Raw genomic sequence first — 14099 nt, forward strand, 5'->3', positions numbered from 1 at the left:
ATTATCGGCAGCCCTAAAGATGGTTTTCCGTAGTTTCCCCCCAAAAAAATAAAAACAAAAATTCAACAAATGGTTTTAGATGGGAGAGTGTTAAGGCCCTTTATTACCAAGCCACATGGCCGACAAATATTGGAGTGGCACGTGGTTTTCGTGACAGAGTTCGGTACTTCTCATATCACGAGTTTCTAAGTTGATCTTATTATGCTGAGCCCCACGTTCCAACCCTCAGTGCACGTTCGCTGTGAGACGTGCAAGCGTAAACATCGAACGCGCTGTTCTGTTGTGTGCTGTGAGGTAGTGTTTCGAGTCGTATAAGTACAAAGTGCAAGAAAATGGCAAGTTTAAATATTAGGAAAAATACAGTAAAATGTGCATTTCCTGATAAACTATAATAATAATTTCGTGTGGCTATTTCTAGCCGAGTGCAGCCCTTGTAAGGCAGACCCTCCGATGAGGGTGGACGGCATCTGCCATGTGTAGGTAACTGCGTGTTATTGTGGTGGAGGATAGTGTTATGTTTGGTGTGTGAGTTGCAGGGATGTTGGGGACAGCACAAACACCCAGCCCCCGGGCCACTGGAATTAACCAATGAAGGTTAAAATCCCCGACCCGGCCGGGAATCGAGAACCCGGAACCCTCTGAACCGAAGGCCAGTACGCTGACCATTCAGCCAACGAGTCGGACTCCTGATAAACTAAACAAATCCGGACCGGCAGAAATTCATGAGTGGATTGAAGCAGTTTTAAAATTAACTATTGATCAATACAATTGGACAATTTGGAAACAGCAGTGTACATAAAATTAACCAGCAAACTTCTGATGGAGCGCATTCTGACTTCAACAGCAGGAAAATCTCAGGTAAAGAAATTCAATGGTTTACTTTCGGAAGTAATTATAACATGTGCTGATGTGGACACGAAACTAGTATGGATAATTAATCTTCCTATTGAAATGGCTAATGAACGCGTGGCAACTTATTTCAGTAAATATGGGAAAGTTAGGGAAATACGCAATGAAAAATGGTCTTCTAAATACACATTTAATGTATTTAGTGGAATTAGAGCTATGCGTATCGAATTCATCATCATCATCATCTGTTTACCCTCCAGGTTCGGCTTTTCCCTCGGACTCAGCGAGGGATCCCACCTCTACCGCCTAGAGGGCAGTGTCCTGGAGCTTCAGACTCTTGGTCGGGGGATACAACTGGGGAGAATGACCAGTACCTCGCCCAGGCGGCCTCACCTGCTATGCTGAACAGGGGCCTTGTGGAGGGATGGGAAGATTGGAAGGGATAGGCAAGGAAGAGGGAAGGAAGCGGCCGTGGCCTTAAGTTAGGTACCATCCCGGCATTCGCCTGGAGGAGAAGTGGGAAACCACGGAAAACCACTTCCAGGATGGCTGAGGTAGGAATCGAACCCACCTCTACTCAGTTGACCTCCCGAGGCTGAGTGGACCCCGTTCCAGCCCTCGTACCACTTTTCAAATTTCGTGGCAGAGCCGGGAATCGAACCCGGGCCTCCGGGGGTGGCAGCTAATCACGCTAACCACTACACCACAGAGGCGGACGCGTATCGAATTACGAAGTGTTATCCCGACAATAGTGACAATTGACGGATATAGAGCTCAGGTACTTTATGAAGGTCAACCAAAAAACATGCTATTATTGTAGTGGTAGTGACTATCTCCGACAAGACTGCCCGGTAAGGCGAGGAACAACTTCGACAGGTGAAACAGGACCTAGGCTTATCAGTCAAGTAGTTGCAGGGAACTCCACTGCCCCATCTCTCGCGAGCGATACAGTTGTGAACACAGGCAGGAGCGACAAGCTGGAATCACAACAGGTTATCGGTCTTGAGTCACAAGAACAGACCACCCGGGGTCATAAACAAGATGCACTACACGAAGTTTAAGTTATCACAACGCAAGCAGAGATACATCCCCTTCCGAATAACCTTGTAACACATGGCCAAGGCAACTCAGTCGATGTGAACGGACCAGAAATAGATCCACAACCAGCTCATGTCGGAACTCTAGGCCTGGAACAATCTACGGTTCACATTCAAGTTGAAGAACACTCACCCCACGATAACACAAATGTCACTGAACTTACGAGAGGAAATAAACTTATTAATTCTGACCTCGCAAATACAGACTTTGACGTAATCAGTTTGTTGGCAGACAAGTTTTTTTTTTTTTTTTTTTTTTTGCTAGGGGCTTTACGTCGCACCGACACAGATAGGTCTTATGGCGACGATAGGATGGGAAAGGCCTAGGAGTTGGAAGGAAGCGGCCGTGGCCTTAATTAAGGTACAGCCCCAGCATTTGCCTGGTGTGAAAATGGGAAACCACGGAAAACCATCTTCAGGGCTGCCGATAGTGGGATTCGAACCTACTATCTCCCGGATGCAAGCTCACAGCCGCGCGCCTCTACGCGCACGGCCAACTCGCCCGGTCCAACAAGTTAAATAGTTCTAGTTACCCCAACACTAGGAAGTCCTCCGAAGGAAGATATGGAACTAGATACTGATGATAGTAACACCACCGAAAATTCGACAGGTCATAGTGAGACTCCTAAACAGCTGTGATCAAATGACCTTGAACCCTCGCCTCATACACTGCTTAACGACATTAGCGAAATTCCCTCAAGTCAGATTGTTCCGTCAGAGAAAAACGTTAGAAAGCTAAAAAAAACTACCCAGTCCACCAAAGATGGCGACCATAAGTCAGCACAACCTTATATCAGCCCAAAGGATCCTCGAAGACACGGAGGGTGGATAGGCGAAAGACGGCAGTTTGGCAATGTCTGTCAGATCCAAGGGCTCGACAGTTCAGTTTGGTATCAAGATGAATGTTACATTCCTCATGCTAGTGACGTACACTATAATGACATTAAACATTAACTGTATCCAGATAGCCAGCAAGTAGCAGCTTCTTAGGAAATTAATTCGTGACCGAGATGTTGATATAGCATTGTTACAGGAGGTTGCTACAGATGATTTAATTCATATCTTTGGGTATTAAAGAATAGTAAATATCAACGAGACCAGACGAGGTACAGCTATATATATAAAAGATACAATTCCCCATACAGCTCCCGTATTTCTTTCCAGTTCCCGTGGTATCAGTTTCAACATAAAAGGACTTCTAATTGCAAATATTTATGCATCTTCTGGTTCTCAGGCGAGAGCCGAACGAAATGACTTCCATACCAGTGATATCATACATCTAATTAAAAATCATAGAGATCGCATGGTTATTGGCGGGGATTTTAATGCAGTTGTCAATGCCAGAGATCAGAGCGGGAGTTTTCAGAACTGTATAGCCTTATCAACTCTAGTGAAAGGGCTCAAACTGATAGACACCTGGGAATTACAAGCATCATCCGACCCAGGCTATACATATTTTTGCGCTACAGGAGCATCGAGATTAGACCGAATATATGTCAGTCAAAGTCTGCAAGAGCATGTTGGGAATGCTGATGTGTGCCCCATCGAATTCTCGGACCATGCAGCATATATATGTAAAATAAAGCAATCAGAGCTGGGAGTAGCTCGGGTAAGGGGTGTATGGAAACTCAATACGAATATTCTCAACAGTGAAGAACTGAAGGAACAGTTTCCTGTGCAGTGGCAACTATGGAGGAAACATACTTCACGTTATACAACGAGACTTGACTGGTGGTTATCTTATTCAAGGCCCAATGTAATCAAATTCATGAAACGGTTTAGTGCTCAGTATACTCGACAGATCAATCAAAAATCCGAATTCTTTTACGAGTGTTTACGTCAGCTGTATAGGAAAGATCCCAGGAACCCATCAACATATCTTCGTATCAAAAAAACAAGAGCACTTCTCCTCAAATTATACAGAGAAATGAATGAAGGACTTAAAATACGAGCACGAGATCATCGACGTAATACCGATGAAATGACATCATTGTACCATCTCATTCGTGAGAGTAAACAGAGCAAACAAAAAAAATTCAAAACTGGCATCGTCAAGTGGGGAGTCTTCCGGGGATGTAAATATCATTAGGAACACAACTGAGTATTTCTTTACACAATTGTATGACCAAACGAATGATGTTCTTTTCTTTCTATTTGCTTTATGGCGACGATGGGATAGGACAGGCCTAGGAAGTCTAAGGAAGCGTCCGTGCCTTAATTAAGGTACAGCCCCGGCATTTGCCTGGTGTGAAAATGGGAAACCACAGAAAACCATATTCAGGGCTGCCGACAGTGGGGCTCGAACCTACTATCTCCCGATTACTGGATACTGGCCGCACTTAAGCGACTGCAGCTATCGAGCTCTTCTTCTTGGCAGCAACAACCCCTTTTTTGATTCTGTTCGAGGAAGACTGACACATGTGCAACAAGACTATCTTATAGAAGAATTGCGGGAGGAAGACATTTATGAAGCCATACAGCGCAGTCTGCCTAACAAATCCCCTGGATTAGATGGCCTTGGACGAGAATTCTACCTGACATTTTGGCCAGTTATCAAGGAAGACCTTACGATAGCCTTAAATGATGTGTTATATTCAAGACCAAATATAAGTCGCCTAAAAGAGGGATTGGTTGTACTGGTACCAAAAAAGCCTAATCCTAAAAGTATAGATGATTACAGACCAATTACTCTGCTGAATTTCGATTACAAGTTACTCACCCGATGTTTTAAACAGCGAATGACCTTCCTTATGTCCGGTGCTTTAGGGGCACACCAATCGTGTGGAGCTCCCGGTAGGAGCATTATTCACTCAGTATATGCAATAAGAGGCATTATCAGTGATTGTAGGGTAAGAAGGCAGTGTAAACAACTCATATCTTTAGATTTCGATCATGCGTTTGACAGAGTGAATCATACCTATTTAATTGCTGTTCTACGTGCAATGGGACTAGACTTCCGCTTTATTAATATCCTACAACATGTTCTTCAGGGATGATCTGCGAAAGTCCAATTTAATTGTTTTTTAATAAGGCAATTAACATAAAAGCAGGAGTACAACAAGGATGTCCGTTATCGATGTTATTATTTGTGCTATCTCTTGAACCACTGTCAACGGCCGTAGCCGTGTTGAAACACCGGATCCCGTGAGATCTCCGAAGTTAAGCAACATTGGGCGCGGTCAAGATTTGGATGGGTTGCCACGCGCTGTTGGTGGGGGGCAAGGGAATGGAGGAGCGGAAAGGAACTGGCCACCCTACCGCACGTAAACTCCGGCTCAGGAACACCTCTGCGGAGGTTCGGACCTGCCTTCGGGCAGAATAACCCTTACCTTACCTTGAACCACTATTGAGTATTTTAGCATGTTTACGCGACAGAGATATGAAGGAAATCCTTGCCTTTGCTGATGATGTCACCATCATTGCGGACTAAAGAACAAACGCACAAGATCTTCAAAAAACTATCAGTGACTACTGCAATATATCTGGTGCACAGCTAAACATTAATAAATCGTGTTTGTTAAAACCAGGAGCAAGCCATACACGTAATAAACCTTTGTTAAACTGTACAACGGTTCAAAAAGAGGTAAAAATCTTAGGACTTAGTTGTTTTAACAGTATTCACCAAATTATCCGGCATAACTGGGGCAAAACAGTGAATGTGATACGCGGAGTCACAGCGAGAAAAACACAGGAATCTATCATTAATGCAAAGAATTCAGTATATCAATACATACATAATCAGTAAACTGGGATACATGGGGCAAATCCTACCTCTGCCTCGGGTGTCCGGTATTAAGATAATGTCTGCTGTAGGATGGTACATATGGCAAGGTTCAATCCTAAGGGTGAATCGGTATACTTTAACTCTGTCAATATCTACTGGTGGATTAGGACTCAAGAATATCCAGAATCATGTGACAGCCTTATTCCTCAATCGACACATAAAATTCCTTGTTGGTGAAGGTCATCCGTATTCTCAAAATGTTCTCCAACAGTGGTGCAGTTTACAGCAGATGCCTAAACCTCCCCCTTTCCATGATGTGGATAAATTCGCCCCTCATGCACGATATTTGAAATATGAAATGAGCTATCTACCACAAACTTTTATGAACAATAACGTGACCTCGAAAAGCATCTGCATGTTTCTGCAGCGTAGCCAATATGTAGCTCCCAGGATTCAGCAGTCTATTCTGGTATGCAACTGGAATCGCATCTGGAGGAATATTACGCATCGGGTTCTTCCTCTTGAACTTCAAGCAAAGCGGTATATAGTTGTTCATGACATTGTGCCGACAAATAGTAAACTGTATAATATTCGTATGGCAGAAAGTTCAGTATGTACCGTGTGTCGCAGGGGGAGAAGACACTCTTCTCCACCGTCTGCATGATTGTGCCCGTGTTACGCAAGCTTGGCGATATGTGACGTACATCATCAAACGGGCTGCTCGATCCCGACATTTTGAAGTACCACCGGAATGGATTGTCCGCCCCACCTTTGGGACAACTTCAGCTCATTTTACATCTGTGCTCGTTAGTGATTGCAGTGCACGTGAATACAGTGTTAAAAACTCATGGAACTTTGAACTCTCGACACCATACTTTGTGTCCAGATATTCAAGATGGTCTTGGTCAAGTTTTATCGTCACCAAAAGCTAAATATGTGGGGGGGGGGGGATATAGTCCGTTATTGCACTCAACAATGGAAGACTTCTATACCGGAAACAACATGAATAATTAATTTTAATGTCTTGTGTAATTCTCCGAAACTTATGCCACTGTTCCAGCTCTGTAAAGCCACAAAGGGTGTGCTGCTATTTTTATTTTATTTTTATTTTTACTATTTGTATTTATTTTCATTATTTTCATCCTAACGCTTACATAGTAATGCTTCCTAACAGATTTCAATAGTGCCAAGTTATCAAGGCGAAAAGAGACCTTTTAATTTTTCAATCTGTATATTGTTTGCTAATAATTGTAATGTCATCTATGTAATTATTGGTGTTGTATTCTGTCTGTGGACCAACGGTACCAACTGTGCCAAAGGACTGTTTTTACCCAAGACCAGGTCGTTAATGGTAATCAATTATTGTCATAGCAATGTAAGATTGTTGAATTGAAGAACTAACAAGAACCACCAAGGTAGTGGAAGTGGAAAGGACTTACTGAAGAACAGGATACATGAACTATGTAAACCTACCAACTGTAAAAATTGTAAGCATGTATTTTTATCAATAAAAAAAGTGCTAACGGAAAAAAAATGCGAATCCTGGGCTTTCGAGAGGAAGGCACGCAACCCCTACACCACGGGGCGGGTAGTAAGTATGTAAAACGTATCCTAATTTTTCACCTCTTCCTGAGTCCGGCTCCATGGCTAAATGGTTAGCGTGCTGGCCTTTGGCCACAGCGGTCCCGTGTTCGATTTACGGCAGGGTCGGGAATTTTAAGCTTAATTGGTTAATTTCGGTGGCACTGGGCTGGGTGTATGTGTCGTCTTCATCATCATTTCATCTTCATCACGACGCACGGGAGTCAAATTAAAAGACCTGCACCTGGCGAGCCGAATTTGTCTCGGACACTCCTGGCACTAAAAGCCATAACTTACGCCATTTCATCACCTCTTCCTGTGCGCAACGAAAATAAACTGTGGTTCCATGGTGTTTTAAATCTCTTAGTGGAAATTCCTTAAGAACAGAAAAGGCTTCTTAAGATGTTATAAACTGTTCTCACGAATGACATCTCATTGACTGCTCACTAACAAGGGACACTGATTTTGACGAGATCTAGCATGACCATGGTCATGTTCAACTCAAGGCCGACAGTGAAATGATTTTAATGTCGAAAACATGTCTTAGCAGATAAAGTAGGGGTCTCCATACCACGAAAAACGTAAAATTAAGCAATTTTCTCAGTTGTGCCGAAAGTTGAAGGGCTAAAGGGCCCAGAAAAGGTTTAAAATTGCGAATCTTGGATAGCTTTATCAAATTAAAAAAAAAAAAAACATTTCGAAAATCACTTCGGGCCTAAATACAGTTCCGAAAAAAAAAACAGCCTGAAATCGCTTGTTTCTTTAGTAGTTTCCTTCTTGATTCAATTCCTAGACAAATTAACTTATTTACATGATTCTTTCCGTAATGAGTTCCTTGGTTCAAAACCCTCAGACTTCTTAATTTTTTGAAAAATACCCCACCGAATGTAGTTATAAGGGCTTAAGCGAAACTCTGCATTGACTCACATTAGCCCTCGTAATGGTACAAAGGGGCAAAGTGCTAATCTAATCGACCGGATAACGATGATTAAGAAAAAATTAAGAATATATTCTCACTTTATTATATTTTATTTACCTAAAATTCGTAGCTCATATCCCTAGGATGTTTTCAACATCGAGTTGCTTGCCTGAAGGGCTAGAACTGTTTGTTGTCGACGTCGTTGTTATGCCTTTTGCAGGGTGTTACGATCAGTCACTGTTCGAATCGCTCGGCCGCTGAATGCAAGACTCCTCGCGCGGAGGGAGTACAGCGGGGAACAGCGTGTTGCGATGTCACTGTTCGAATCGCTCGGCCGCTGAATGCAAGACTCCTCGCGCGGAGGGAGTACAGCAGCGAACAGCGTGTTGCGATGTCACTGTTCGAATCTCTCGGCCGCTGAATGCAAGACTCCTCGCGCGGAGGGAGTACAGCGGGGAACAGCGTGTTGCGATGTCACTGTTCGAATCGCTCGGCCGCTGAATGCAAGACTCCTCGCGCGGAGGGAGTACAGCAGGAAACAGCGTGTTGCAATGTCTGTTCGAATCGCTCGGCCGCTGAATGCAAGACTCCTCGCGCGGAGGGAGTACAGCAGGGAACAGCGTGTTGCGATGTCACTGTTCGAATCTCTCGGCCGCTGAATGCAAGACTCCTCGCGCGGAGGGAGTACAGCGGGGAACAGCGTGTTGCGATGTCACTGTTCGAATCGCTCGGCCGCTGAATGCAAGACTCCTCGCGCGGAGGGAGTACAGCAGGAAACAGCGTGTTGCAATGTCTGTTCGAATCGCTCGGCCGCTGAATGCAAGACTCCTCGCGCGGAGGGAGTACAGCAGGGAACAGCGTGTTGCGATGTCACTGTTCGAATCGCTCGGCCGCTGAATGCAAGACTCCTCGCGCGGAGGGAGTACAGCAGGGAACAGCGTGTTGCGATGTCACTGTTCGAATCGCTCGGCCGCTGAATGCAAGACTCCTCGCGCGGAGGGAGTACAGCGGGGAACAGCGTGTTGCGATGTCACTGTTCGAATCGCTCGGCCGCTGAATGCAAGACTCCTCGCGCGGAGGGAGTACAGCGGGGAACAGCGTGTTGCGATGTCACTGTTCGAATCGCTCGGCCGCTGAATGCAAGACTCCTCGCGCGGAGGGAGTACAGCGGGGAACAGCGTGTTGCGATGTCACTGTTCGAATCGCTCGGCCACTGAATGCAAGACTCCTCGCGCGGAGGGAGTACAGCAGGGAACAGCGTGTGAATGAAGGTTTTGTTTATTCCCTTTTACAGTCTAGTGTGCTATCGGTTACTTTCCTTTAAAGTCATCGTAGAAACTCTCATTTGACTTCACTTAGTTATTAGATTGCATTACATAAAAAATCCATAAACTGAATTTTAATGATTTTATTCTGCAAGCCACTGAAAATTACATTTTAAGAAAGAAGTAATTTTAAGAATAAGGAATATTTTTACTTTTACCTAATATAATTAGTAAAAATATGGCCATAGAATTAATTGTGACATACTTATTTATTAAAGCCTAATGTTAAAATATGCTACTGTATGTTGGTAGAATTCCAACCAATTTATTACATGATACAAACGTGAAGTATGTTAGTATGTTGCTTGACGTAGCCTACCACCGGAGTCGTGATCGTATGTCATAGATTCGCCATCCCTGGAGTAGAAAAGGTGCAGGGGAAGTTTTTTTTAAAAATTGGCTTTACGTCGCACCGACACAGATAGGTCTTTCGGCGACGAAGGGATACGAAAGGCCTAGGATTGGGAAGGAAGCGGCCGTGGCCTTAATTAAGGTACAGCCCCAGCATTTGTCTAGTGTGAAAATGGTAAACCACGGAAAACCATCTTCAGGGCTGCCGACAGTGGGGTTCGAATCCCACTATCTTCCGGATGCAAGTTGACAGCTATGTGACCCAAACCACGCAGCCACTCACTCGGTGACGGATTTCTAGAGAGCTCAAAATGTGTAAAAATGGATATGCTACGGTGCAGCTGGTGTTGCAAGGAAATGTGTTTCCAATACTTGTTTTAAAGATGATCACTACTGTGAACAGTAGCATTTAACATGTAACAACCTCAAATTTATCATGTAGAATACAATTGTAAGTCTCTAATCTTCATTTGCGCTGCAATTGTGCTAGGCCGTAGGTACGCCGAAAATCACCTCCTAAAACAACATAAATACATCTCTGTTTATTTAGAATCTTTCCAAATACATATATTTTTCAGTTACTGCTCTTTTTGTTTTGATTTATTTTCTCTTTTCGTTTATATTCGTTCATGCCTTTTCATTTACCTTTCTTAAACACAATAGTTGAGATCCAGTAGCGGTGATTGAGGGGTGGGGTGAGGGGGGGCAGTCACCCCCTCACTTTGTGGATAAAAAAATAAATTTTTATTCCATTTTAGCCACCTGAAACTGATAATTATTAAACAAAGCAATGTGTACAAACCCTGTTGTCTCTTCAGCTTATTATTTTCTTTCATTTGTTTAATTATCAAGAAAAATACTTAGCGGAAATTCGCACAAAATGTCGTTCGTCGCGGCTAACTGAAATGTGCAGCGCCACAGCAAGTAGTGGAGACCGCGGAACAATGTGTAGCAAGTTCTCTGACGAAGGGTAGCAGGGGTATATTTTTGCCGCGCACACTCGTTCATCTGGCATTCTCACTCAGTCAGCGTCTCTGTTCAGTTCTGCCTAGTGTATGTTACTTTGTTAGTGTGTAGTCAAATAATAAATGACTTATTAATCCTATAATCACGCCGTACTTCTATTTAATTGTAATACATGTATAATTACTAATTATTGTAAAGTACTATTGTTACCGTACTTACAGTAAGTTGGTAGACTGCCAACCCTCTATCAAAATTCGCCCAGAGAGCATAAAAGAATTACCACTTTATTGCAATTCCTACACCCTTTCCCCCGCGATATCCCATGGATCCGGGGGCTTCTTGTTGTCTATACATTTTCGGGCCCCCTTCCCTCCCCCATTCACGGCTACTGTTGAGAATAGTTTCAAATCATGAAAGACCATGACACTTACCATGGCTCAAGTCTCAGCAGTATCCCGGACGCACCGGTTCCGTTGAGGATTTTAGCCTTCCGACCGATATGAAGGTCTGGTCAGAATATGACCTGCGCCACTTTTTGGGGGGCGACTAAGTTTAGGGGACCCTGGATCGAATCCAAGTTTTCAATTGCTCCACAAGTAGTGGGTGGCGATAGTCTTTCAGTGGCTCAAGGTGATAGTGAGCAAGCAGGTGCAGTCGTAGGTCACCCATCCAAATGGTGACCACGTCCGTAGTTGCTTAACTATCGGTGACGCCTTATCAATTACTTCAGTGCTAAGAAGAAGAAAGTTCGGAGAGAAAGTCATCAAGGCGATTTATTGTGGGCGGAGGAGGGGGTGCTGGTTAGGGCTTACGTTGGCAGGGGATAACTGTTTGTTGCTTGGTGGGGTTGATTGGTGGGGTGGGTTAATACATGATAAGTTGTCTGCTTGGCATAGTGGGAAGTATGGGAGAGATTTGTGGGGGGGGGGGGAGAGTATATTTAGAAGTAGATGGAGGAGGGTGGAGGTTTCTTGGCTGGGCTGGTAGAGAGAGGGGATAGTGGTATGGCTGGTGCTCGGGGGAGGGACTTTTAGGTTTAATAGTGGGGGAGGTTTGTATTTACAAATCTACTACTTTATCTAGCCTATGACAGTAAGGAGTTGCTAGCGATCCAATAACATCCCAGCAATAAGGAAGTACCGTACTGAATGTTTGTAAGCTACCCACTTTTCCATTCCCCTTCCACTACACTCCTCTGCGCGAGGAGTTTTGCCCACTGATAGGCGAGAGAGTCAAACACCTACATTTTAACAGCCTGCAAAGGCTGTACACGAACGATACAAAAGAAAATCACAACCGGCCTTCTGCTGAACATAACCACGGCCATACTAAGTCTCGTCAAAATCAGAGTATCACACTTCCGATCCTTCTCTTGTAAGGTGACCACTGTTTGAATTCCAACTAATTCATGTCAGGTTTGTGAACTACGTCTCAACAACTCAGAATTCGCGTATTTAGAGTGTATTTTTTCCGATTCAATCTAGCTAATTCTGTGGCATATTGTGTGGCCTAGTCCCATAAATATACAGTAACATATATCTCTAGTTGAAAAATGAAAATGATGAAAACCTACAACCTGTTTTCCAGTCTTTGACCGGGTCAGGGATGTAATGAATGAGCCACATATAGGCTATTAGTACAATGGGGTCGCCACTCCCAAGGTGATCTTTTAATGACTGATAGATGTTATGAAATGATAATGGAGAGTGTTGCTGGAATGAAAGATGACAGGGAAAACCGGAGTACCCGGAGAAAAACCTGCCCCACATCCGCTTTGTCCAGCACGAATCTCACATAGAGTAACCGGGATTTGAACCACGGTATCCAGCGATGAGAGGCCGACGCGCTGCCGTCTGAGCCACGGAGGCTCTAACATATATCTCTAGTTATTTCTTCAAAAATCGAAAGTATAATCGCAGAAGGTTAGACGTAAATGACTTTGCAGTTGACTTACCAAAACGGATTCGTTGAAATATCTGCTGGTTCTTGCTCCTGAGATTAGTATGAGTTGTATCGGAAAATGAATCAGATAAATGGCGTAGGACACTCGACTCAAAGGTTGAAATACTTTCCAGGATAGCAGAGTATTGACAGGACCTGCACATACAAGTGATATAACAACATTACTAAATATATCAGATTACTCAATAGATCTATTAGTATTGTTAAATTTGCTTTACACTCAGAAGTCTGCTTCAGTCTTATGTTACGCAGCTTTATGTACACGCACTGGAAGTAAGAATGATCATGTTCTGTAAAAATTCCAGGGATCCATTTTGATGAATTCTGGCGCCCAAATTCCGAACATTACCTATTACAACAGTAACAGCTCAAATCCAAGTTGTACTTGTGATGGCATCTGTATCACACCTCCATATTGTATTTATTACAAGTTATTATTGGGCGCCATTGGGAATATTAATAAATATAAGCCAATAAGATCAATTATATAATTAGCTGAAATGTCCGGAAATTGGGCGCCAGAGTTCATCAAAATGTATTCCTCGAATTTTGACAGAGCATGATAATTCTTACTTCCAGTGCGTGTACATAAAGCTGTGTACTGGTACATCTGCTTCCCCTCTGAAAACGATTAAACAGGTAGGAACTGCACCTAGATTATGCAATAACTTCTCCACTCATTCTAAACTATATTCTGACAATATCGGTGCATGAGCACTTGATCAATACACACAAAAAGATCACAAAATATACAGTTCACATTTAAAATATTCACGACTGTTGGAAGACTGCCTATGTACATTCAATAGCTCTAGATCAAAATCAGTGGGAAACGACAGTGAGGACGGCACTACAAAATGTAGTGAGCCCGGTGACCAACAGTGACAGTGCATATATTTATATAGATTACCCTTCACTGCTTTTATGTCATCAACATCATCATCATCATTATCTAAAGGCTTTTCCTTGTCGCTACAACCATTGATCTCTCCTCTCGCGATCCTTTGTATCTCTCCATAACCTTGGCATCCCATCATCTCAACTACCTCTTCAATGATCTTCTTCCGTGGTTTCCCTCTGCCTTTCTTTCCCATCACCTTGCCTTCGAACAAGTTCTTTATGAAGTCATTATGCCGGAGAATGTGACCAAAAACTGACTCTTTTCTCCTTTTTATCGTTGTTTCAGGTTTCAGGGAGATGGTTCGTGGCAATACTCTGCCTGTAACCAACTGTTGCTCGGGTTTCAATTGTTGCCATTCGCCTATTTGCCAAAGCCATTTGCACAATCCGTCGATCGTATTTTGCTGTGGTCTGTCTGGTAGGTC

General features: G+C 43.5%; 1 protein-coding gene across 1 annotated transcript in view; it reads right to left on the reverse strand.

Moving 5' to 3' along the window:
* LOC136867122 (nose resistant to fluoxetine protein 6) overlaps positions 1 to 14099 on the reverse strand; it is a 97202-nt gene that overhangs the window by 25399 nt on the left and 57704 nt on the right. The window contains exon 11 of the mRNA XM_068226814.1: positions 12767 to 12909. Coding sequence (XP_068082915.1) covers positions 12767 to 12909 — 143 coding nt within the window. The remainder of the gene's footprint in view (positions 1 to 12766; positions 12910 to 14099) is intronic.

This window comes from Anabrus simplex, chromosome 3 (genome assembly GCF_040414725.1).
Source record: "Anabrus simplex isolate iqAnaSimp1 chromosome 3, ASM4041472v1, whole genome shotgun sequence".
NCBI lineage: Eukaryota > Metazoa > Arthropoda > Insecta > Orthoptera > Tettigoniidae > Anabrus > Anabrus simplex.